Raw genomic sequence first — 25,426 nt, 5'->3', positions numbered from 1 at the left:
TATCCAGCCAACACCACAGCAGTGTTTAAAAAACAATCAATTAATTCCTAGAAATTTTAAAGTTGCCGAAATCTTTTCCTAGCTCATTAAGAAACAAAATATGCTGCATTTTCACCTAGGCTTTGCAGTTTTGATCTGCTACAAAAAAGGTTCCTTTTCTGAAGCAAAGCTCAAGTTTTTCATAATCATGCAACAAAAAAAGTCAGCATTAATCAAAGACCTTTCCCTAAAAGGTAAATTATTGTAAATTGGACAGTAAAACAGAGAATGAATCTTGTTCTTGGTTTCCCAAGTCACAAAACAAACACACTGTCCTCTTCTAAGGTGGCATTAAACCTGCCAGTGCCTCTTAAAGTAAAGTAACTGTGCATGATCATTTTCTTCTTGTAAGATTATTGTTAACATAGCACTCAGGATTTATAAGACAATGTGTTTGTTGTTTTGGTTTGCACCATACATCAACAAAACATTTTTGTTCATATTTAGAAAAACATAGTACTCTTAATTTCCTGACTGTCCCAAATTAACTTATTTTGAAAAATGAATGACATGTAACTAGCATAGAACAATGACTTCAACTCGCTGGCCAAGGGATGACAATGTAAAATATCCCAATTAAACATCTTTTTAATGAGTCTCTGATCAGACATCTTTACAAGCCTGTTCCAAAGCTGCAACAGTTCACATTTGTGTCTGATGTCTGGGGGCTCCCGTTTCATATCTGTACTTATAGCCAGGTGAATTCATTAACTCTCCAGAATGTCTGAATACCTCTGTGGGCAGAAGTACAACTTCAGCTTAGACCATTGTCACCACCTTTTCCAGCTAAAGATCACTTATGGTGTTAACAGCAGAGGCTGGATCAACTCAGCCAAATTTATTGAAAATCAACTGGTATTTATTTATTTATTTATTTATTTTTTCTAATGATATAATTTAATTTTACTCATCTTTAATCTCACAGATAGTCTTTGGCCTATCAAAGTGATAAAAAAGGGGGGAAATGAGACACATAGGTAGGATTAATAGGATTTGTTTCAAATCGTATTCTTACCAAATGTTTAAATGTAGGTTGATACAAACTGAAGAATTTCTGCATTTTATGAACTAAATCAGCGTGGTCAGGACCCCCTTGGGGGTCTCAAGACACTTGAGAGCTTGTCATGTCTAATCGATGATCATGAAATGAATCTGCTCTATAATTTTCAATCCATATTGTGATTGTGAAATTAGTGTTGTTGATGCTACTCGGGTCCAATGGAACAAGGCGTGACCAGCGTATGACGTCAGCCGTCATCGACAGGGCTTGTTTTGGAGGAAGTGAGCACGGTTCGGCTAGCAGCTAGCACGTTAGCTTGACAGGAAAAGCGAGCGTCAACGGGAACAGAACGAAACAGACCATTGCATTAAATCGCTCATTTTCCACTGAAGGAGAGCTACATCTGAAGTGGCAGTGTTTATTTTGTTAAGCAGAGCTATCTGCCGGCTAGCTATTGAAGATTTCTTAGCTGTCGACGCTCTTAACGTGTTGTTTTCTTACGGCAGACATTTGTAGAGCTGTTAGCCTGTTAGCTAGCCTGCGCGTTAGCTAACGCTTCCAGCCGAGGCAAAGGAAAAGTCCACTTTTGATATTTTATTTTCATCACAGGATCACTGCCCAGGTTTGTTTGTGCTTTTTTAGTTACATGCTTTCTTATGATATGAGTTAACGAACTAGCTGTCGTAACCTAATTACATTTTTGATCAACCTTTCTCAGCTGACTAAACGTTAGCTAAAATTTAGAAGTGTCAGTTCCCTGGTAGTCGTTGTTGTATGCGGCATCTAAATTGTCCAGCCTTAGCTGAGATTGATTATGTATATGTATTGGATAAATAAATGGCGTCCAAGTGTATTTTACACCGACTTCGTTTGCCTAGCCTTATAAAAATTCATCTTTAAATATTAACCTCGCTCTACCTAGCTAACCCTTTGCATCTATTTTCATGTCTTTGCGATCGTTAGACAAAATAGAAAGACTTGACCCAGTCACAGTATAAAAAGTGGACATATTTTTAACCCTGTACGATCAGGTTGATTATAATATTGTTTGCATTAGTGTGATTATTGAATCCAACTCTTGCATTTGCTGTGCTAATCATGCTGCCAAGTCATGGTTCCGTTAGTCCTGTGTTTTAACACCATGTGATCAGTCCCTGACACAGTGTCATGGGGTGCAGATTATGGGAGCCGCACCGATAGCTTTATGCTAGTTTTGCTTCATAAAAGCACTGATGGATTCATGCAGTAGGTTTTAGTCACTTTTGGAGGCTGAAGCTGTTTGTCAATGTTTGGACAGAACCTATGACTAATCCTTTTATCCAACAGTACTTCATCCAAGGTCTAACCTGAACAGAATCATGATTTAAAATCCACTGGTAACACTGTGAGCGGACTTTGGTCAGAGCAACTGTATGAGTTGGTTTATTATTACAAGCACAGGTAGCCAAGGTCAGAAATCCTGGCGATGACTGAGAAAGGTGATGATGTTTGATTGGATGAATTTCATGTAAAATTTCTCAAAATGCAGAGAATTGATTACTACAAATCTGAGCAACATGTAATAGACTTAATTAGTAACTATAAGATTTTGACATATTACATTAAATTGTGATTTAAGATGAGAGAGGATTTGACAGTGATGAACTCTTGTTAACATTTTTTTCTTCTTCCCAATGTAATAGATAATGTGTTTTAATGCAGTGGTACTGGCCTGGTCAACGAAAGAGCCACACTGTTGAAAAAATACCTTTTGAAGAGTCACAATCCAAAACTGGAGCATGTAGGCTATATATAATTCTATATGAATATATCTATGAGTAAGAATTTTCTCACTTTTTAAGATTACAATATTCAAATAGTTACATATGAATCAGTGCATGTAGAGAGCTATGTTTCACCTGTTATTATCATTATTTTTCCTTATTTTTAGTCTTTTATGGTAATTATCTGGGTGAAAAAGCTAGTTGAAGCTATTACTTTTTATCCCTGTTGTCAGCTCCGGCATGTCCTTATCAACTCTATCAGATGATGATTTTGTTTATTTTACAAAAATACAGTATCCTCTTTTAATTGTATTTTGCTTATTTGTTAAAAAAGAGCCAATCTATATGTAGTAATAACTAATTTATTTAAAAGATAGTTTTCGTATACTTTAGATGAGAGAAAGATATAAAAGATGAGTGCAAATAATTTTCTGTTACTAAATATAATCATTCAACACCAGAATTAGGTAACTCAAAACTTGTCATCTTGTCATCTTTACTGAATAAAATAGAAATTGAAGACACTTCTTGTGTCTGGCTGAGTTTAAAAAAAAATCAAGATATTGTGGACAAAATGTCATTTTGGAAAAAATGTATTAAAAATCTCAACACACTGCTAGTTTAGACCTCAACTGACATAAATACCTATGTAATATTATTCTAATAAAACAAACTTGCATGTTCTCTCTTGCATACATCCTATCAAAATCTTAAAAAAAGCAACTTTGTCATTTTTTAATTGTCATTTTATGAATTGTATTTTACTGTAGGTATTGTACAGTACAGTTCCAGCATATTCCCTTGATTGAATTTGTCTTGTATGTAAATTGAAAGGAACTCAAGTACCAGAGAAGCCTATGCTTTCAGTCTTATGACTCGCAAATTTCTTTTCAGTGTGTTTAAGCCTCAGTCATATCTACTGTTGAAACTGGTGCCCATATCAAGGGGCTATCTCAAGAACATAGCAGTATCTACCTTGTCTGAGTAATTCCAGCATTGTTGTGCTTAATTTAAGAGCATTCTTCTCTCTGTAATGTAACTGTTTGTCTTTACAGCTGTGGCATAATGACATCAAGGAAGAAAGTACTACTTAAAGTCATCATTCTGGGAGACTCTGGGTGAGTGATAGAAAGCTGTGGTAAAGATGAATGGGAGCAATGCCAGTGTATTGTGAAGAGAACACTTCATGGGCATCTTAGTTCTTGCTTAGCCCTTAGTTTCTAAAAATGACACTTTGTTGTTATGTTTTTGTTCTTAGAGTTGGCAAGACCTCATTGATGAACCAGTATGTTAATAAGAAGTTCAGTAACCAGTACAAAGCCACAATAGGTGCTGATTTCCTGACGAAAGAAGTCATGGTGGATGACAGACTTGTCACAATGCAGGTAATGATAAGATGTCACTCACTTGCATGCAATGTTTATTTCTCATATAACATCCTATCTATTGTTGTGTTATACAACCCATCATATTGCTCCTAAAGAAGACAGTCAAAATCTTGAACAGCAAACCTTTTCATTTCCTTTACACTGGTATCATTGGTAAGAATGACATTTCAAACTTGGACAGTTACCAAATATTTACAGATGTTTGTCTGATTTTTGATTGATTTAATGATTGAATCCAGGAAAATCACAATAACAGGATAAATACCAGAACACAAACTGGAGGAGACTGCAGCGTACTGTGGGGCAGAACTGAGTATTGTCAGAAGTAGGTGGCTATTAGAGGCACACATTCATGGAGCAAATTACCGGCACACATCAGAAAGAGTGACAACTATTAAACATTTAAAAAGAAACTCAAGCATTGGCTCCAAACGCATCAGTCATGTGCTCTTTCATTATGCCCATCTCCTCTTCTGATGCCTGATCCTGGGAGTTTTGGCACTTCCTGCATTTAAATAGCTTAATGTACGTGGGGTCTGTTATTTGGTATGTCCAAATGTCTCTGTCTTGTTTGTATGAGGGTTTCTGTGTACTGTCTTCTGGACTGTGCTGTGAGGTGCCCTACAGTTTTAAGTGTCTTATACTATTTGTATCAGGACAACGAATGATATTTGGTTATTTTGCTGATTTTAATATATTTAACACACCTATTCCAAAAGAGGTTTGGGCACTGTCAGCTGTTTAAACTGAGCCATGTCGAAGACTTATCCCACCAACTACAGCACATATTATCATCAATCAGAAATCTCTGTGCACAAGGGAAAGGCTGAAGGTCAGTATTGAGGGCTTGTGATCTAGGGACCCTCTGGCGGCATTGCATTAAAAACAGACGTGACTCTGTGCTGCAAGCTGCCTTCTCTCTCCCCCGTCTCTCTCTCTCTCTCTCCCTCACTCTCTCTCCCAGTCTCTCTATCCACGATCAGTAAACAAACAATAATTCACGCTTATCATCAAATGAGATAATTTTCCTGTACATTAGTTAAAGAACAGACTTATTGTTATTGATTTTTGGGTCTCTAAAGAGCAGAAAACAAACACAATCATATTTTTGGATTGGGCAGCGCCAGTTAATAAATTCAAGACTGACTCCGTCATGGGTGAAATGTTACAAATGTATCCAGCATTTTATTTTTTTAAAAGTCTAGAATTTATTTCTATATAAGAGGAGGAAAGGGCCAAACTTTTTTTATTAGTAGGTGCAGAAAAAGTTGTAATCCTGGATCTGTGCCTGGTCCTTCCTGATCTCACTCATCAGTGTGAGAAGTCATGTGCAACTGTCAGACTGTAGTATGAGCACAAAAAAATGGACTTTTGGTCTTGTGTCATAAATATTTAGGTCATACAGTTAATGCTGACACCGCTGTAACAGATTTATGGACAGCTGGAGCAGAGGCAGGGATAAAACAGATCTCCCCTGTTTCCCCGTGGGGTGAAAATTTATAATGGAGGGGTTATCAGTAGCAGAGGGGGTAAATCCCTCCCCAGCAAATAGGACCCTGTGAAGCGCTTCGGTGCGCTTGAAGGTGGGGCTGGCCTGCTATTTGACCGCGTCTCGGCGTGGCCAAACTGGTGATGGAAATGCAAATCAGCACGGGTTGGTTTGGCTCGGTGCGACCAAAAGCTGTAGTGGAAAAGCCCCATTTCAATGCTGAAAAGTATAAAGACATTTTAGGGCAACATACGCTCCAAAATAGATAACATCTCTGTCAGGGAAAGCATTGCATATTTCAACAACACAATGCTAAACCACACATCGCATCCATCACAACAGCATGACTTCACAGTAGAAGAGTCCGAGTGATGAACATGCCTGCCTGCAGTCCAGACCTTTCATCACCAGAAAACATTTGATGCATCATAAAACAAAAATCAAGCAAAGAAGACTGTTGAGCAGCTAGATTCCTACATAAGACAAGAATGGAACAACATTCCCCCCCTCAAAACTCCAGCAACCGGTCTCCTCACTTCCTAGACGCTTGCATAAAGTGGGGATGCTTCACAATGGTAAACCTTGCCCTGTCCCTACTTTTTTGAGACATGTTGCTGCCATCAAATTCAAAATGAGCTAATATTTTTTGTGAGATGGTAAAATGTCTCAGCTTCAACATCTGATATGTTGTTTATGTTCTATTGTGATTAAAACATGAGTTTTTTTAAGATTTATAAATCATTGCATTCTGTTTTGATTTACAATTTACACAGCGCCCTAACTTTTTTGGAATTGGGGTTGTACATTGACAAGTTTTGTTGATTAATGTTGTGATTCAGCGAACTTAATTTGAACATAAGCATACACTATACAGTCGGTTTCTACAATACAAGCACTGATATCTAAGATAGTCACTGAATGCAATAAAAAGAGAAGAGGATGAATTGCTCATGCACAGAAATACACGTTTGTCACAGTAACAGTATACTGCCAAAGGATTTAAAGGAGCACTACTGTCATTTTGTTTTTATTCAAGTGACTGTTCTGTTATAGCAGTTTACTAAGAACCATACCATTTTCTTCATCCAAAAAGTCATCTCATTAAGTATTTTATTAACCAGTCTTTTTGTTCTCCCATATTCAGTTCATCCTTAAACTCTATTGTAATAATAACTTTATTTTAAAAGCACTTTTCAAGAACAGCAATGCCATAAAATACTTAACAAAGAAGAGGAAACATGAGAAGTGACATAAGATAAAAAAGAATCATCACAATACACTCAAAACATTAAGCAAAGGCAAGTCTAAATATTTAAAAACTCAGAAGTTTTGTATGGTCCTGCATATCTCTCACGACTGTGCATCTACTGTTAAACGTGCCCGGTGTGTTAATGCTGATGATCAGGGAGATCTGGCTAATGTTAACAATATAAACTCTTCACTCAAGGCATTACCATAATCTCTTTATTTACAGTAATCCCATTATTTTGTGAGTGTAATCACAGCGTGTCGGCTCAGGTGCATGCTTTCCCTCTTTTTTGTGCATCAGATTTGGGACACAGCAGGTCAGGAGAGGTTTCAGTCCTTAGGTGTTGCGTTCTACCGTGGAGCAGACTGCTGCGTCCTGGTGTTTGATGTGACCGCACCCAACACCTTCAAGACCCTAGACAGCTGGAGGGACGAGTTCTTGATCCAGGCCAGCCCAAGGGACCCTGAGAACTTCCCCTTTGTGGTGCTGGGAAATAAGATTGACTTGGAGAACAGACAGGTGTGTGTAGATAATAACATTACCGTTGTGTTATATTCAAAGAAATGTACAGCTGTGGCCTTTAATTTTAGAAGTCTTCAAATTCATTTCAGTATTAACAATAATAGAAAAGTTTTTAAAAATAGCTTGGATTAAGCTGTCACTCCTGTGTGTGGTCTTTCTAAGTATAGCATCAGTTCTCTCTGTCTTCCAGGTAACAACCAAGCGAGCACAGGGTTGGTGTCAGAGCAAGAACAACATCCCGTATTTTGAAACCAGCGCCAAGGAGGCTATAAATGTGGAGCAGGCCTTCCAGACTATTGCACGCAATGCCCTTAAACAGGTAACAACCCAGATGGAAGTCTGACCCACCACAGCTCCCAAAATAGTAATAAGTCTAACTCAACCACTCTGTCTTTCCTTAGGAGACCGAGGTCGAGTTGTACAATGAATTCCCTGAGCCAATAAAGCTGGACAGGAACGAGCGAGCCAAGCCGTCAGCGGAGACGTGCAGTTGCTGAGGACTTTGAAGATCTTCTGGGGTCGTCACTGCCCTCACTACCCTGTCTTGCCTTGTCTATATATCCCCTTTTCCCATGGCCCACTGTGTTAATCCCCAACATACAAGCAGCATCCCACTCATAGAGTATACTACTACACACAAACATGCTGCACTCACCTCCTTATGTACACAGAAACACACATTTTCTATAAAAAGATGAGTCTCTTAGCCCAAAGAACACCCAAGAAACATTATGGAATTTACTTGTATGATGCTCTTTACTTCCCGGTGTTTTCACCACGTAGTTTTTCATGGCGGTGGTGGTTTGGGCTCATCTCATTTTCAGTTCCATGTTTATCGCTGCTTCCAAGCCCAGTTTTGGTTCTAACTGCTTTTACTTGGATACTTTAAGTGGTAAATTGAAGCATTATCTCTATACATGTATGTGTTGATGAGTAAAGTTAAAAAAAATATAGTTTTTTTTTTTTTTTGTTTAAACCAGTTTCTTTAGCAGTGGTGGTTGTTTTTCTTACTTTCACAGCCTGCCACTGCTGCATGAATAGAGGAAACACTGCTCCGCCCATTTTACCCATTTGTGTTGTGGCTTAAATTTGTTTCAATCATTGACACACTTTGTTTCACTTTATCTTGTACAACCTCTGATACCTGAAAAGGGAGTCAGAACTGATGTAGTGAAGGATTGGAAAAAGTGAAGGTGCATGTGTGGATCGCGTTTATTTGCTGCCTGCTGATTCTTGATAATTGGCACAGAAAAGAGAATCCAGATCCATCATGTCCGACAGACTAGTGTGTAATTTTTTTTTTTTTTTTGGGCACTTTGCTGTCATTGACAATTACTATAGACTTGTTCAGACATCTCATGTTAGAGCCACAATAACTACAGTTGTAGCTCAGGTCGGGGGCATTGCTAGGATCCAGACAGCTCCCTCATGTTAGTGCTGTTTCTCTACCGGGGATACCGAGGTTTGTCTTGTAATCAGTTATTCTTGGTACCACATCTGACATGGGAAGGAACCAAATCAAGACAGCATGTCATTCTACCTGAAAGTCCTGGAGAAGAGAGATTTTTCTCAAGTATAAATATCATTCATAACTGCGTACTATTAGCTAGTACATTTCTTTTTACTGTCAACTATTGCAAGACTTTGTATATTTGCAAACCTCTCAATCATTGTGTGGGGAAGGCAAAACGTTATGTTGTAAATCTCCATATCTGACTATGCCAGTTGTTCGTGTTGGCAAACAATTTAAGTGCTTGACATTTCTTTTAACCGATCAGATCTTTAACTGTTCATATTATGTTTAAACTTTGAAATGCATTATAGACTACAAGATAGCAAACATACTGTAACTCTGAAAATAGAAAAAATGTAGGGGGAAGTAATTGCATTCATCATTATTATAATATTAATATGATAAATGCATAGCATCTACATTGTTTCAAAATGTCTTTGCGTTTCAAGTAATAAGGGTAATAAAAATCTTGAATAAAGCATCCTGTGTTTATTTCTACCATTCGTTGATAACATTTTGAAATGATATACAGATGGTGTGGCATATTTTATTTACATTAAAAAGGTTTACAACAACAAAAAACCCGAAAACATTTTTATGTTTGTGAAGTTATCGAGGAAGAACAAGACCTAGGTGTCTTTTTTTTTTTTTTTTAAACAGCAGAGTTTTAGTCCAAGCTTTGACTCTTCATTTGATTCTCTGCTTCTTATTGGCTCCCTGAAGCCACTGCTGAAGCCCTCCTTTAGGCTTGCTTGCTTTATCCTCCGTACTCTCACGCACGTCGGGCTCCTTCCTCTTTGAAGGTGCACCGCTCTTCAGCCAGCTGGTCATCATCTTACTGCCAGCTGTGGGTTTGGGCTCCTGAGGTATAAGGAACAGAGATGTCAGTTTAAACCTCAAAATTTACAAAATAATTACTTTTGAATGAAAGCAGAAATTCGGCACCTTTTTGCTGTTAAGATCCACAGGCTGGAGACACTCTGGAGAGTTGTTGCGCGAGTTGTTTACCACTGAAGATACAGGATGAAAAGTCAAGACATTTTTAGGCTCAAGCAACTTCAAAGCATCCAGAGACTTCACCTCGCCAAAATCAAGCCATCGTCTCACTTCTTCCTCTCCATCCAGGATTGCTGGCATCCTAACAACACAAGAATATGTTAATTTAGCGTTCCATATCGACTCAAATAGAAAGAAAAAAAGGCATGTAACCCTCTAACTATCCTACCTGTGATGGATATTTTCCAGATTTGGAGAAGCTTTCACAGTGATTACACTGTACGTGTAAAGTGGTTCTCCACTTCCTGGAGGTGTCCAGCAGTCAAACACTCCAGCCATCGTCAGCAGTTTCCATCCAGTCCACTCACCTTGTGCATCATCTCCCTGCACGAGAGCCATAACAAAACAGAGGGGACAATTTTGTGACGTGAGATTTGTTGCTATGCTTGCCATTTTTTACTCTTAAGCCTGGTACTAACATCAAACGAAATCAAGTCTGTATACTGTCTGAAATTTTGAATGCAAAGGAAACACTTGGTGAACACATGCACAGTTCTGCTTTTCTCCTTTCCCCAAAGGGATGTTCTCAACCATGGTAATTTCCGCCACAGCTGCATTCTTTCTACTGCTGCACAAGATGAAAGCACATGCTCATAGTGCTTTTGAAAACTCAATACAACTAACCATCTCTGAACTGTCTCCTTTGCTAACCTTTGAGGTGGTGTCATCCTGAGCCTTGGTTTTCTCCTGAGTCTGAGGAAAGTAGATGAAGAAAGGCTGCTTGCCTTTTTCCTGCCTCTGCCACTCATAAAACCCATCAGCTAGGATGACACAGCGCTGGCCTTTTATCATGGGGTCCTTTAGGAAGACAGCAGGGGTTAAACACTCCAGTGAAAGAACACAGAGATTTACTAAGGCTTCAATGTATTTTAAACTATATGCACCTTGTAAGTTTTCTTCTGCAGTATGTTCTCGCTGCGACAGTTGCTGGTGCTGTATTGCATCTTGTTAGGGTTGTCCTCCTTAAACCAGGAAGGTACAAGACCCCATCGCATTGAGGCCAGCACACATTCATCCGCAGGAGCATCCTTAAAAAATATTAAACAGTATGAGGTAAGAGCATTTACACTGATACAACATTAAACACTTAGGAAATAACAAATGACTGTATGTTTGACTGAGGCAGAGTCGCTTTTATCACGTGTCTGTGGTTTAGTCTTCCCCTTAGTCCCTTATATGTGGCGCTCTTGAATTGTTAGTACATTTTCATGTGTCCATACAAAACTGAAAACTATAGAGCACAATTCAACTACTAAAGACTCCTTTACACCGTTACGTTCTCAAATACTTTGTGTGTCAATTACCTAACCCCTACAATAATCTCTTTTTGGCGCCTTCCCCTCCAAATCTTTACTCAGATAAGTAAAGGTGTGCTTTTATACCTTATCAAAATGTCTCCGAGACAGCAGGACGGGACTCATAGACTGTGGGCTCTTGTTGTAAGAGGGTCGGTATTTGTCAGCATCTCCATCCCTCCAGCGGGGCTGTCTCCGCCGCCCCCCTCGGTTTCTGTAAGAAGAGGCACGGCTCACCTCGTCAGGTGCAAGAGTGCATGCAGTTCTTCCACACATGGTACAGTCGAACCCAAATTCTAGGGAGAAGCAAGTTAAACACAAGTTTATAAATGTCAACGTTGACTTACTTTACAGCGTTAGCATGCTAGCTTGCGTAAGTTAAAAAAAAAGAAGCTTGCGGAAGCCCAGGATCAACATTTATAGTATCAGGATGTAATGGCACCAATAAAATAAATAAAACTGAACTTTAACTTACCTGATACGAGAGTAAGTACAAGTACGCCGTGAAGTAGTCCTGCTAACTATGGTTACGTTAGGAGTCTTCTTTTCGACGTCTGTTCAAGTCCTCCTCAAATTATGACGGAGATTTGCCTGGGCATAGTCTGGGGCTAATGCACACGTAAGACGTTGACGTACAGACAACACCCAATCACAATACAGGGCGGGAAAAAAAACAACGTCAGTCTCCTCCCTGCCAAGATGGCGATAGAGGAGAGAGAAATTCTTAAAAGAACAGGCATTTGGGGAATGGTAGAAAGAAATACATGGTCTGCTTGTTTTTACTGCGAAAATGAAAAATTATTTATAAAATTCATGGTAAACTCCCTCAGTATTAACCCTTTTTTTGAATATGACAGAAATATAAGAACGGCAGATAAAGTTTAGAAAATAAGAATTAATGGGCAAGTCGTGTATGGAATAACGGCTGAACAATCCAAAATAGGGAGTTCTAAAATAAGGAAGAAAAGTAGGACGTTTTTTACTGGCACCAAATGAGGACATGACCTTGCTACCTTGCTAACTACCTGAATTTTATTCATTAAAAAACTAAAAAAAACGCCTTTGTGATAATATTCTAATGTTTGGTTGGTGTAAGGAGATTTAAAGCACCTGTCTGTTGATGTCAGCGTCAGGACAATCAAGGGTTACCATAGTAACAATAAACAGGTCGTAAGACGGGCACACCGTGAATCCCCCTTGTGAAACACAACCGCCACCGGAGTTAACTACACCTGTGGTTCCTCACCAGGTAAGAAGCCTACAAACACTCAACAATGGCCAATAACAGGAAATCTTGCTAGAATAATATCACGTTAGTGGCGACAGTATTTGATGATGTATAGTAAGAAACTTTTCCTCTGTGTTTTGAAAAGTAGGTTATTGAAAAGTGAGGGCTGTAGCATACCTTTAAGAAAGAAGACAGTGGGCTAATTTGTGATTTTATGGCAAAATGTACCTATTTAATTTTGTGGGTGTGTTTTCTTAAGGCTGATTTTGAGGATAGGCTATATAAATTTCTTTCTCATGAAATTATTGGCCTATCTTGTTTTTGTCAAATCAGTCTTATGACATGTTCTGCATGTGGAGTTAACTCTAAACCTACGTTGTGTAGCCAAGCTGTCTCCTTCAAAGCAACTTGACCCACTTTATAGTCCAGTGCACTTGGGGAGAGGCTTCAGACATAGAGATGCATGGCACTTGCAGTTGTCTACAGAGTTTAATCATTAAAGCTACATGATCAGTGTTTGTGTCCTCTGAAGGTCTGACCAAACCATGAGGCTGAGCAGAGGAAAGATTCTCCTGAAGAATGAGGGCTGATGTCCATATGGAGTTCTCCAGATCCAGACAGTGCACCCAGCAGGGCCAGGAGAGACATCAGGCTATTGATAGACGCTGCACTTCATGCCCAGACTGGGGTGAGAGACAGAAACAGAAAATTAAACACTGTCACTGTCTATTTTGATAGATTTCTATTATTTATGTAATATTCTATCTATGTGTTTATGTAGGAAGGAAGCGGTATATGTCTTATTGAAAAGGTTTTACCTGCAACACTCGACAAGCCTCCATATATGAGGAGTTCTACCACTCTTTGTTCACAATGCTGAAGAACACTGCTTGTTGAAATGTGTTTGCTTTGACTTGTGTACCGCCTGACCTAGGATTAAAAGGATATTTTTGTGCGCTGACCACACAATTATTATATTCCTCAACACTAGACACCACCTAGGCTACTCCTGAACTGTTTTGAATTGTCTTGAGGTATTTCTGCTGTAAAACTAATTCCTAAACTGAAAAATGATGGGTAATTGCTGACTAAGTCTTCACACCTCTGAAGGTCTACATACACCAAGCAGACTTATAGATCACATGTGCTGAATTAATCATGAGGTCTCATTCAGCACAGATGGCTAAATGTTTGAATTCATGGGCCATGTATTAAAGTTTAATGACTTTGCTCTTTTTTGTTTGGGCTGGGGATGTTAAGCTTTAAGCTTAAGCCAGCCTTTTGCGCTGTCACTCTGGTGTGCCTGTATACTTATTACATGCATATGCTGAGCAGTCCCATTGTTCAATAATTTATGAGCATGTTCATGAGCACATTTGTGAATATGTTTAACATAGATACATTATGGATGTAAGCTATCTTATGTTGCAAAATAGCCTTATTTGTTTGTATCTCATCCATCTGATTAAGGTTCTTCTTCACTTCCTTCTTACTGGACTCCTAAGTGTTGTGTTAATTTCAGAGTGACCATGCTAAATATGTGTAGCTTTCAGGATAGGCTTCTGGTTCAATTTCCAAACTAACTTATGCCTGCCATGCTAAAATTCTCTTTGTATGACAAGTGCAATTACTTTTAAAGCAGAGGGAACCAGAGAAACCAAGGATCAGACAGTCACAACCATGGTTCAGCAGTGCAACAAAGAAAAAGCTGAAAACCCACAAACTGGTAGGTATATCTGCAAGATTAAAAAAAACATACTGAATAAGAACTGTTTGGCTTGGATCTCCTTGTTCAATATTGTCTCTTAAGAATTTTACAGCTAAAACTGCCTTTTCAAATATGTGTGTTTCAGCTAAGTCTACTGAGGGTAAAGTTCAGTGCAGTTTTGGCAGCCTGCCTCTTCTAAACCCAGAGAGACTGCGGACAGCAAAAGCCCGTGCTGACAAAGCAGTTAAAGTAGGTTAGCATTTCTAGATATGGATAAATTTATGCAAATTGACTATTGATATTAATTCTTCTCTTCCTCTTTTTTATTTTTTCTCTCAGATGCACAAGATATTCTCTGTCCAGGGTCCTTACCCAGTTATCCGGGCTGCCTTGAGGGCCAGAGGCTGGATTGAGCAGCGAACACGGCGCCCAAGCTGTCAAGCTCACTCACGGCCCAGGGATGAGGGAAAAGCCAGCTCCAATGACACCGGTGATGACGATGATGGTGAGCTAGATGTTTGTGTGGTTGTTTTTAGCAATCACTTTATTTATTTATTTTTTTGAACAAATCTTAACCCTTCTGTTCTTAGTAATTGAAGGGCAATTTCTAAACTCCCATATTTATTCAACATTTTAGAGAAAGTATTTTAACCCAGATTTTAGATTTTATGAATGAAATGACATCTTTGAGAAATTTCAGTCAGGTTTTAAAGCACAACACAGGACAACGACTCTCCTCAAAGTGTCAAACGACCTTCTTTTAGCTGCTGACAGAGGAGAGAGCGCAGTTTTAATTCTTTTAGATTTAAGCATGGCAATTGGCACAGATGATCATGCCAATTTAATAGAACTTTTTCATACCTGGGTTGGTGTTAAAGGCACAGCTCTTGGTTTTATTCTTATCTTTTAGACAGACCCTTTGCAGTCACCATAGGTGACCACTCATCTTCCACATCTCACATCACCTGTGGTGTACCGCAAGGTTCCATTTTTTTTTCCCTTTTTGTATACTTCTTTTAGGTTTTATTATTCAGTACCATAATGATGATTTCATTTTTATGCTGATGACGCAATGATATACCTCCCACTGAGACCTGGTGATAATAGCCTAGCTGCTGTTTTAACTGTCTTCAAGACATCACATCTTGGATGGCAAGAAGTTTCCTACAGTTAAATGACTCAAAATCTGAACCACCCAAAATTCTCACAATAACCAGATTCAAAGTTCCCTCGGTCCTCTGTCCTGTAATATCACTGCCACATCCAGAAATTTAGGAGTCTTTTCGGATCAAAATCTCACTTTTGAATATCACATCAAAACAGTTGTCCAGTTTTGCTTCAGTCACATCAGAACAATTTCTAAAGTCAAGTCCATCCTGCCCCCTGCCGACCTAGAAAAAGTCATTCAGGCACTCTTGTTCTCCAGACTAGATTATTGTAACTCCCTCTCTCTGGCATAACCAAAAAATCAGTCTACCGAATCCAACTGGTCCAGAGCGCAGCAGCTAGGCTTTTAACTGACAGCCCCTATCCTAGCTTCCTTCCACTAGCTTCTTGTCATTTTAGAATGTTTTTACTGATCTCTATTGAAGCTCTTTCCCTGGATTAGATTTCTGAGATGCTGACCTCATATGAACCAATGTGCAGTCTTAAATTCTCAGGTGGGGGCTTCCTGGTTGTTCCAAAGTCGAGACTATAATCTAAAGGAGATCAGGCATTTGCTGTTAGGGCCCCTCAGCTTTCATGAGAAGATAAGGCTCAACGATTCAATAAGATCTTTTAAATCACTCCTTAAAACTCACTTTTACAGACTAATTTTCATGTGATGTCCGCTTTAGTTGTTAGTCGTGTTATTGTTTCCATTTATTCATTGTTTTTACAGAAAACTCAGATGAAGTTGAAGAAGAGCAGGATCAAGATGGACTGCACAACCTCATGGTAAATAACACTTTAAGCTTGTAATGTAATACAATGAGAAAAAGATATGACTCTCACCCTTTTCCCTTTCTCATCCAGTCTCGCCTGGTGAGGAATGAGATGGTCTATTTCTACTGGACAAACCGTAGAGACGCCATCAACACCAGCACTTTGCAGAAAGAACAGATCACTAATCACTTTGCACAGGCAGGCAGCTTCAGCACCAAGGTTCATCAAAGTGTCATAAATAGTACCTCATACCTCCCTGGTATTTGTTCCCGTGTTCAGGTTCACCATCAAAGGTGTCTTCTGTCCGTCAGGTGGGGTTGTGTGTGAACCTGAGGAACCTGCACTGGTTTGATTCAGCAGACCCAGACACCTTCTTCCCCCGCTCTTACAGACTGGCAGCACAGGATGAGAAACATGCTTTTATTGGTTGGATTTTATTTTATAGCTCATCAACGTGCAGACTCCATTTCCCAAAAGGCTGAGATGAAGTGTAAAATATTAAACAGAATGCAGTGATTTGCAAATCATTTTGTACCTGTATCCAATTTAGTACCAAAAATGACTAGATATTTAATATTAAACCAACACACTTTATTGTTTTGTTTGTTTGTTTTAAGTATAAATACACAAATTCTGAATTGGAAGTCTGCAACATTTCCAAGAAAATTGGAACAACAGCTTTATTCCCTCTGTGTCACATCACTTCTTTTGTATCTGGGGATTGGATGCACTAATTGTTGAAGTATTGTAAAGGGAATTCTTTCCCATTCTCGCTTGATGTACATCTTAAGTTGCTCAGTAGTGCAGGGTTTCCAGTGTTGTATGTGTATGTGCAAGTCAGGATGGAAGGATGCATTGCTTCAAAGCCTGTGCGCACCTCTCAGCATTAATAGTGCCTTTACAGATGTGCAAGTTACTCATGCCATGGCCTCTAATACACCCTCACCCCAACACAGACTCTGGCTCATGAACTTTGCTTTGGTAACAATCCGGATGGTCCTTTTCCTCTTTAGCCTGGAGGATTTGCCAGCAAAATGCGGACTTGTGAGACCACAGCATACTGTCCCACTATAGGCCAGTCCATCTCAGATGAGCCGTTTGGGCCCGGTTAGAAAGTGTTAGGACCAATCAGCGACGAAGGGCAGTACTCTCAGGCACGGTGGAGTTGTGACGTATGCAAGCAGCAACAAGAGGCCGGTGTAATTATGGTGGAAAAGCTTAGCGTGGATGTTGCTAAAGCACCAGTTTTATCAGAACTTGATGACATTTCTTCATTAAAAGAAGAAAAAAGAACAGCAGTGAGTTGTTTTCTTTTCAAAAATGACGACAGTTGTATACTGACATGTCTGTAGTCGCCATGGTTCGCATTATTCCTCTGTAGCTGCGCACACGCACCTCGATAGCAGCTACATCAAGTGTTTTGTTGCTCTGACTGGCCTGTAAAGATGTGACAGACAGAACGTTGATCCAATCACACTCTGAGTTTTTTTTTTTCAAATCCTCTGCCCTTTCTGAAATGCCTAGTATTGAAGGTTTACCAGATGGATGTGTGAAACACATCCATCTGGCGTGTCAGGTTAGTAATATTTAGGACTAAATGATACTTTCTGATGCAGTGCTATGTGAGGGATTGTAGGTTACAGCCATTCAGTGTTACTTTTTGGCCTTGCCTCTTGCTTGCAGAAATTTCTCCTGTTTCTTTTAATCTCTTGATGATATTATGGACTGTAGTGGTGAAATCTTAATATTCCTTGCAACTGCACACTGTGTAATGTTGATAAACTGTTGGACTATTTCCCCATGCAGTCTTTTGCAAAGTGGAGAGCCTCTCATCAGTGGTAATTGTGTGTGACTGAGCCTTTCAGCAGTGCTCATTTTATACCAAATCATGGTATTATTACCTGTTGCCATTTAACCTACTGACCTGTGGAATGTTCAAGTGTATATTTTAGCATTCCAATAACTTCCCAGTCTTTACTTTCCCAGTGCCAGCTTTTTTGGAACACACTGCAGGGATCAAATTCAGAATGTGTTTCTGTATTTCCTAAAAATCTTTTAATTTTGAACCTTAAATATCATTTTACTCTGTTCAATTTAATGTGGCTTGAAAAAGATTTACACTTTACACTTCGTCCTAACTTTTTTGGAATAGTGTTTAAAGATTTCATAGATCTCTTTCTCATGTTTTTCCACTATTCTTATGCATGTTCTTTGAACTCTTGCCCTGCTGTCTTTGTCTTCATTTGTATAGAGGACTACAGGAGGACCGCCTGCACCGGTCTGTTGAAGTACATTGTCCAGAAGGCGCAGGCTGCACATGGACAGGAAAAGACCTGCATCGTTCAGACTGTTCAGAGTATGCCTGTCTGTAAAATTACTAATTATTTACTCAGTGTGGCTAACAAAGAGAGACACCACTTTCTTGCTTCACTGTCAGGTCAAAGAAAAGGTAGCAGATGGCGACCTAAACAAGTGGTCCTCTCCCAAATGATTGACACTGCAGTCAAAGTATGCCAGGAGTTCCTGGAAAGCCTTGATCACATTGACATAGACAAAGGTCTGGACATGCAGCAAGCGCTTTCAAAGCAGGAGTGGATGGAGTTCATTGACAGTTACTACCTGGTTGTTCAGTGAGTACAGTGTGAGTGCGATGACAAGAAACTGTCAGAATCATGGTGCAGTTTGGTATATCACAATGTGTCTTCTCTCTTTCTGTACCTTCAAACAGTGGCAGAGCAGAGATCCAGGTCAGTGACCATGTTGTGGCCATCTGTGAAGCCATGTTACAAAGGCTGGTTGAGGTCTGTCCCCAGCTTGATATAGAGGGCATACACAACATCTGGATCATCAAACCTGGGGCTCAGTCCAGAGGCAGAGGTGAGGAGGCAGACTCCATCTGGCGGACTACTTTACAGCTGATAGCTCTAACTGACCTGCCACACCTCTTTTCTAGGTATCAAATGCTCCAAGCGATTGGATCAGATCCTTAAGTTGGTGGATGGGGATTCAGTCTTGATCAAGGAGAGCAAGTGGGTGGTGCAGAAGTACTTGGAGCAACCTTTTCTTGTCCATGGCACCAAATTTGACATACGGCAGTGGTTCTTGGTCACAGACTGGAACCCTTTGACTGTGTGGTTTTATAAAAAGTGCTACATGCGCTTTTCTACACAGCCATACTCACTGGATAAACTTGACAGGTAAGACAGTTTTTAGTGATGTAGCTAGCCTGTACATATAGGAGACAGATCTTTTGGCTGTTCTTTTTACCTTTTTTTTTTTTTAAGAGATGAGGGTCTACATAAGGTAGAGTGCACAGCAAGGTAAAGTGCTGGGAGGTTAACGTCAATTCTCAACACTTTTAAAATCAAATTTTATTTTATATTTTTAGGACCTTTAAAGGCTCAAAAAGAAAAAAAAAAATATTATTCATGCATCACACAATGTTAGTGGTTCTCAGTTTTTATACATGGTAATTAGCAGCTTTGCTTCCCATTGTTCCGTAATTAAAAACTTTTTCTACATCTTGCAAGTTATCTCATTAAGAAGTATGAAGATTTCATCATAAAGAGAAATGCCCATCTTCTCCATCTTACGTTGATTCTCGGGTCTTAAAGCATAAGTAATACACTGTACAGTGCCTATAAACAGTATTCACCCCAGAGAAAAAAGTTATTAAAAAGTATAAGTCAGGGGGTGGATACAAAAAATCCCAAGGCACTGAACATCCCTAGAGTTCAGTTAAATCCATCATCAAGAAATAGAAGGAATATGGCACATGTGTGAATTGGCCTAGATCAGGCCGCCCTCACAAACTGAGTGAGCGTGCAAGAAGGAGACTAGTGAGGGGGGGCACCAAGACACCTTTGACTACTCTGAAGAAGTTACAAGCTTAAGCAGCTGAGATGGGAGGGACTCTGTATTGAACAACTGTTTCCTGGGTTCTTCACCAGTCAGAGCTATATGGGAGGGTAGCTGAGAAGAAAACTCATATTAATTCTCAACTAGAGTCTGCATGTCATGTCATGCTTTTGGCCATCAGACAAGATGATATGTATGGAGGACACCAAACTGCACATCCCCACCAATACACCATCCCCACTGTGAAGCACGGTGTTGACAGCATCATGCAGTCAGGATGCTTCTTGGCAGCCTACCCTTGAAGGCTTGTAAAAGTAGAGGGTAGAATTTATGCTGCTAAACATAGAAATATCTTGAGTGACAATCTTGATCAGTCTGAAAGAGAACTAAAGCTTGGGAGAAGATGTATTTTCTGGCATGACAATGAGACAAAGCATACAGCAAATGCTACATGGTTTAGATGGTTTAAAGACAACAAGGTTAGTATTCTGGAGTGGCCAAGTTAAAACCCAGACCTCAATCCAACAGAGAATTTGTTGGTGCTGGACATGAAAAGGGCCGTTCACAACCAATCCCTGTGCAACCTGACAGAACTTAAGCAGTTTTGTAAAGAATATTGGAGTAAAATTGCAGTGTCCAGACATGCACGCCTGATAGAGACCTATCCACACAGACTCAGTGCTGTGATTGCAGCCTAAGGTGCATCTACTAAATACTGACTTAAGGAGGGGGGGCACTGTACATGTTTCCAATCACGAAGCAAATCCACAAAAAGGAATGAAAAAAAAAACATAATGCTAACTCGACAGTTTTGATCTGTTCATACATGTCTTAGTCAAAGGTCAATCTTAAATTTAAGATCTCTTATACACTATATTGCAAAAAGTATTCACTCACCCATCCAAATAATTGAAATCAGGTGTGCCAATCACTTACATGGCCACAGGTGTATCAAATCAAGCACCTAGGCATGCAGGCTGTTTCTACAAACATTTGTGAAAGAATGGGTCACTCTCAGGAGCTCAGTGAATTCCAGCGTGGTACTGTGATAGGATGCCACATGTGCAACAAGTCCAGTGAAATTTCCTTGCTCTTAAATATCCCACAGTCAACTGTCAGTGGTATTATAACAAAGTGGAAGCAATTGGGAACGACAGAAACTCAGCCATGAAGCGGTAGGCCACGCAAAATAATGGAGCGGGGTCAGCGGATGCTGAGGCGCATAGTATGGTGAGGTCACCAACTTTCTACAGAGTCAGTAACTACAGACCTCCAAACTTCATGTGGCCTTCAGATTAGCTCAAGAACAATGCATAGAGAGCTTCATGGAATGGGCAGCTGCATCCAAGCCATACATCACCAAGTGCAATGCAAAGCATCAGATGGAGTGGTGTAAAGCACGCCGCCACTGGACTCTAGAGCAGTGGAGACGTGTTCTCTGGAGTGACGAATCGCTTTTCTCCATCTGGCAATCTGATGAATGAGTCTGGGTTTGGCGGTTGCCAGGAGAACGGTACATGTCTGACTGCATTGTGCCAAGTGTAAAGTTTGGTGGAGGGGGATTATGGTGCAGGGTTGTTTTTCAGGAGCTGGGCTTGCCCCCTTAGTTCCAATGAAAGGAACTCTGAATGCTTCAGCATACCAAGAGATTTTGGACAATTCCATGCTCCCAACTTTGTGGGAACAGTTTGGGGATGGCCCCTTCCTGTTCCAACATGACTGTGCACCAGTGCACAAAGCAAGGTCCATAAAGACATGGGTGAGAGAGTTTGGTGTGGATAAACTTGACTGGCCTGCACAGAGTCCTGACCTCAATCCCACAGAACATCTTTGGGATGAATTAAAGCGGAGACAGAGCCAGGCCTTCTCGTCCAACATCAGTGTGTGACCTCACAAATGCGCTTCTGGAAGAATGGTCAAAAATTCCCATAAAAACACTCCTAAACCTTGTAGAAAGCCTTCCCAGAAGAGTTGAAGCTGTTATAGCTGCAAAGGGTGGACCGACGTCATATTAAATGGGATGTCACTTAAGTTCATATGCGAGTCAAGGCAGGTTGGCGAATACTTTTGGCAATTTAGAATACAAAGAATATATCTAATATTTAGAAAAAAGATATAAGATATACCATATATAAAGAAATAATTTCTCAGACATTTTATGTCCTGAAAAAAATCTGAATAATTTTAATCTTTTTATTATTACTTTTTATGTTTAGTCTTCGCATAAGCATGCTTACATTTCTGTTTATTGTAGTCACTCAGAGATTTGGATTGTTCACAAAGCAAACATTACTACTTCATACTGAAAGAGATAAAAAATGAAAGGAGTGACCAGATGTGAACTCAATTTAAAAGAAAAAGGGGAAGTGAGAGAAGATTTAGAGTAGTGAAATGGTATCACAGGTTATGTTAATACTGGTTGTTTTGGCGGGACATCTAATTTTATATATATGCATGAATGTACAGTCATTCTGTGAGTATATTCAAATATTTGTGCATTAGCTGTCACTGACTTTAGCATTATTTAAACATGTGTAGGGCTGTTTAAATACCAACACCTACAGCTGATGTTGACTTACTTATGGTTAGGTTTCTGCAACCTATTAGAGAATTACAAATTAATGAAATAACCTTTGTCTGTTTACTTTGGTGTCTTATTTGAAGTTTCACATTGAGATTTATTTACCTTTATATCTGAAACTAAATGTCTTTGTCTAATCATATGGTCAATAACAAAGCCATTAAGAGGTTGATAAAGAATCAATTTCAAGATGATCTGAAGGGTTCATGTAGAAACAGGCTGGTCTTATTTCCCTCATCATTTTACTTCAATTTTTCTTCCTGTCTCGTCTTCTCTCCCCTCTCAGCTCTGTCCATTTGTGCAACAACTCAATCCAAAAGCACCTAAGACCCTCCCAGCAACGCCATCATGGCATCCCCAAAGACAACATGTGGTCTGACGACCAGTTTAGGACCTTTCTGTCCAGCCAAGGCCGGGAGGCCCAGTGGCAGGCTGTGGTAGTCCCAGGGATGAAGAAGGCTTTGATCCGTGCTCTACAGACAACACAGGACCTGATGGACTCACGGAAAAACACCTTTGAGCTCTACGGTGCTGACTTCATGTTGGGTAGGATGGGACTGAGGATAAATGACATACTAATACAGTATGCTCTGTACTGGGGCATTTAACATGCATCATGTAATTATTATTTCAGTATACAATATAATAATATTATGTGCTTATTGAATGTGTAACAAATAGTAAATACAATTTGTTTTCATTTATCTTGAAATTTGTTTCTAAGGTCGTGACCTAAATCCATGGCTAATAGAGATAAACGTCAGTCCCACTATGGCCCCCTCCACCCCAGTGACTTCCCAACTATGTGCTGCTGTGCAGGAAGACACACTGCGAGTCGTCCTGGACCGGAAAGCAGACCGCACAGCAAACACAGGGGGCTTTGAGCTCATATATAGACAGGTAAGGAAGAGTTTAACCCTCCTCTTTATTTTACTGTCATTATGAATGGCCAGAATTATGAGGGTGAAATGTGCTGCATTTGATGTCACATTTGTCTCTAGGCTGCGGTAGAGGTGCCACAGTATGTTGGAGTCAACCTACTTGTTAAGGGCTTTAAGATCAAATCCCCCTGCTCACTTCCTCCACTGAGATCCTTCAACCGTTCAGCGTCAAAGCACTGCAACCCTGCCAAGGAAAAAGAACCTGCAGCAGACAAAACAAAACCTCTGCCTAGGAGGTCTTTTAAAGATTCAGAGCTGAAAGACAGAAGCACTGGGGTTCCAGTGCCACCTCCTCCTTTTAAACTTAAACTATCTGTGCCTGGCCCTGCTGAAATGCTTCACCTGCCTACGACAGTGGACAGGTCTGTCGCCCTGCCCATCAGTGCCCGGGATCACTCTGTACTTCTGTGTAGGAGGAGATCAGAGATGTCAAAAGTCTGCTCAGACAGAGAACAACTCTACCAACAAAGTGCCTCTTTGCCTCTGAAGATTACTGCTCCAAAACAATCTGCACAAGCAGCTAGGAGCATCTTTAGCTTATAAAAACACTTAGAACAAGGACTGTCTGCAGAATCATTCACATCCTCATTCATCACTCATGTCTTTGAAGCGTGTGTTTAGCCTACCACATAATAAAATCAAAGCTTCAGTGACTCACATGTCTAGTTTTTTTACTCACTTATTTCTTTTACAATTTTAAGGAATGCAAGATTTGTTGACAATTTGTAAAAAAAAAAAAAAAAAAAAAAGATCAATTATGTGATATCTGTATGATAGTATTGTAAATCACTGGAACTCTATCAGGGTGGAAATGTAACATTTCAAAGCACTTTGGAGCTGAAAAGAATGTCTACTGACCTTAGCTGTATTTATTATGGAGCTACTAATTCTGGCAGATGAAACAGTTTAGTAACATTAAGGTAAGTAAGCCAGTATGTTTTTTCAAGAAAGAGATATTGTAAGATATAAAATTAACACAGCGGTGCTCAGCAGTATTACTCTCTTCCTACAGCTGTTTTCATGCCTTTTTGACACCAGAGAGTCAGTGACTGCGGTTTCAATGCCAGGTTTAGATATAGAGGAAATATGAGTGAAAATGAGCATATTGACACGACAGACATGACTGAGTCGGTTGAGCAGTCAGTGTAGTTTGTAGGGATCATAATGAGAAATGGTGAGAGATGACAAGTATTGGCCCTAAGAAATCAGGTTAAGCAGCTGTGATGTTCATCGCTTAAATTCAAGACTGGAAAGTAATGAAGTGCATGTACTTTTATTACTGCAACTGGGTAGCTTTTTTGTAACTTTTATGTAGTTTTTAATATCTTTAGTTTTACTTTTACATTAGTATATTTTAGCAGAAGTATTGCTCATTGTTACATTTTACATACAATCAGTTACTGAGAAAAAAAAATTAAACTGAACAATTAAGATATTTGTTTTTTGATTCAAATAAGGCAGAAGATAACAGAGCATCAAAAAACATCCCAAAAAGTCATTTGAAGGATCACCTGGCCTCGATAGAAATAAGGATCAAGTGTCTTCAAAACACCCCAAACTGTCCCCATAACAAGCAAATTCTTGCTAGAAAGATCCATATAGACATCTTAATAAATTCATGGATTGCTGTGCTATAAAATGGCATGCAGCAAAATGTGATATGTGTCAGAAGACCAAATCTTTCACCAATAGTGAGCATATTGTTTTCTTTTTACAAGTTACATTTAGCTTGTAGACATGTTAAGATATTACAGTGTACTGAGTTTGAATCATTTATTTTAGATTTGGGTGTGTCCTGTAGTTAAAAAGATACTTCAAAATATTTTGTTCATTCACTGGGATTGCTTCAAGCTAAATGGGGAGAGGTCTC

At 39.6% G+C, this 25,426-nt stretch overlaps 3 protein-coding genes across 6 annotated transcripts; 2 read left to right on the top strand and 1 right to left on the bottom strand.

Moving 5' to 3' along the window:
* Positions 1-1,319: 1,319 nt before the first annotated feature.
* Positions 1,320-9,442, top strand: rab7a (RAB7a, member RAS oncogene family). 2 transcript variants are annotated; one of them, XM_041782538.1, is made up of 7 exons: positions 1,320-1,661; positions 2,722-2,819; positions 3,858-3,920; positions 4,061-4,187; positions 7,229-7,447; positions 7,641-7,769; positions 7,852-9,442. In XM_041782538.1, the coding sequence occupies exons 3-7, from the start codon at positions 3,868-3,870 to the stop codon at positions 7,945-7,947; spliced, it is 624 nt and encodes a 207-aa protein (XP_041638472.1). In that variant the 5' UTR covers positions 1,320-1,661; positions 2,722-2,819; positions 3,858-3,867; the 3' UTR covers positions 7,948-9,442. The 2 variants fall into 2 exon arrangements, with proteins under 2 accessions (XP_041638472.1, XP_041638471.1); XM_041782537.1 differs by lacking the exon at positions 2,722-2,819.
* hmces (5-hydroxymethylcytosine binding, ES cell specific) lies at positions 9,438-11,909 on the bottom strand. Its single transcript, XM_041782534.1, has 7 exons — positions 11,790-11,909; positions 11,402-11,610; positions 10,904-11,047; positions 10,671-10,817; positions 10,189-10,343; positions 9,909-10,101; positions 9,438-9,824 (listed from the first exon to the last, which is right to left on the bottom strand). Exons 2-7 carry the CDS (start codon positions 11,588-11,590, stop codon positions 9,651-9,653), a joined length of 1,002 nt encoding a protein of 333 aa, XP_041638468.1. The 5' UTR covers positions 11,591-11,610; positions 11,790-11,909; the 3' UTR covers positions 9,438-9,650.
* On the top strand, positions 11,906-24,172 carry LOC121506618 (tubulin monoglycylase TTLL3-like). Of its 3 annotated transcripts, none has more exons than XM_041782450.1 (15): positions 11,906-12,563; positions 13,075-13,230; positions 14,185-14,268; positions 14,396-14,499; positions 14,590-14,755; positions 16,133-16,188; positions 16,267-16,395; positions 16,488-16,602; positions 18,428-18,532; positions 18,614-18,806; positions 18,905-19,053; positions 19,130-19,373; positions 22,902-23,161; positions 23,340-23,515; positions 23,617-24,172. In XM_041782450.1, exons 2-15 carry the CDS (start codon positions 13,122-13,124, stop codon positions 24,097-24,099), a joined length of 2,373 nt encoding a protein of 790 aa, XP_041638384.1. In that variant the 5' UTR covers positions 11,906-12,563; positions 13,075-13,121; the 3' UTR covers positions 24,100-24,172. The 3 variants fall into 3 exon arrangements, with proteins under 3 accessions (XP_041638384.1, XP_041638368.1, XP_041638376.1); XM_041782434.1 differs by having other exon boundaries at positions 14,182-14,268; XM_041782442.1 differs by lacking the exon at positions 11,906-12,563 and having other exon boundaries at positions 12,586-13,230; positions 14,182-14,268.
* The last annotated feature ends 1,254 nt before the right edge of the window (positions 24,173-25,426 follow it).

The sequence above is a fragment of the Cheilinus undulatus genome, linkage group 3 (assembly GCF_018320785.1).
Source record: "Cheilinus undulatus linkage group 3, ASM1832078v1, whole genome shotgun sequence".
Lineage (NCBI taxonomy): Eukaryota > Metazoa > Chordata > Actinopteri > Labriformes > Labridae > Cheilinus > Cheilinus undulatus.
Note: the sequence above shows the minus strand (reverse complement) of the source record. Positions and strands in the feature narration are given on the sequence as shown.

Coding starts and splice junctions, on each gene's coding strand:
- LOC121506618 (XM_041782434.1), top strand. CDS start 13,122: ATGAGGGCTGATGTCCATATGGAGTTCTCCAGATCCAGACAGTGCACC. Junction 16,603..18,427: donor TGAGAAACATGCTTTTATTG/GTTGGATTTTAT, acceptor TCATTTGTATAG/AGGACTACAGGAGGACCGCC. Junction 19,374..22,901: donor TCACTGGATAAACTTGACAG/GTAAGACAGTTT, acceptor CTCCCCTCTCAG/CTCTGTCCATTTGTGCAACA.
- rab7a (XM_041782537.1), top strand. CDS start 3,868: ATGACATCAAGGAAGAAAGTACTACTTAAAGTCATCATTCTGGGAGAC. Junction 7,448..7,640: donor TTGACTTGGAGAACAGACAG/GTGTGTGTAGAT, acceptor TCTGTCTTCCAG/GTAACAACCAAGCGAGCACA. Junction 7,770..7,851: donor CACGCAATGCCCTTAAACAG/GTAACAACCCAG, acceptor GTCTTTCCTTAG/GAGACCGAGGTCGAGTTGTA.
- hmces (XM_041782534.1), bottom strand. CDS start 11,590: ATGTGTGGAAGAACTGCATGCACTCTTGCACCTGACGAGGTGAGCCGT. Junction 10,344..10,670: donor AGGATGACACCACCTCAAAG/GTTAGCAAAGGA, acceptor GCTCTCGTGCAG/GGAGATGATGCACAAGGTGA. Junction 10,102..10,188: donor CTGGAAAATATCCATCACAG/GTAGGATAGTTA, acceptor TTGTGTTGTTAG/GATGCCAGCAATCCTGGATG.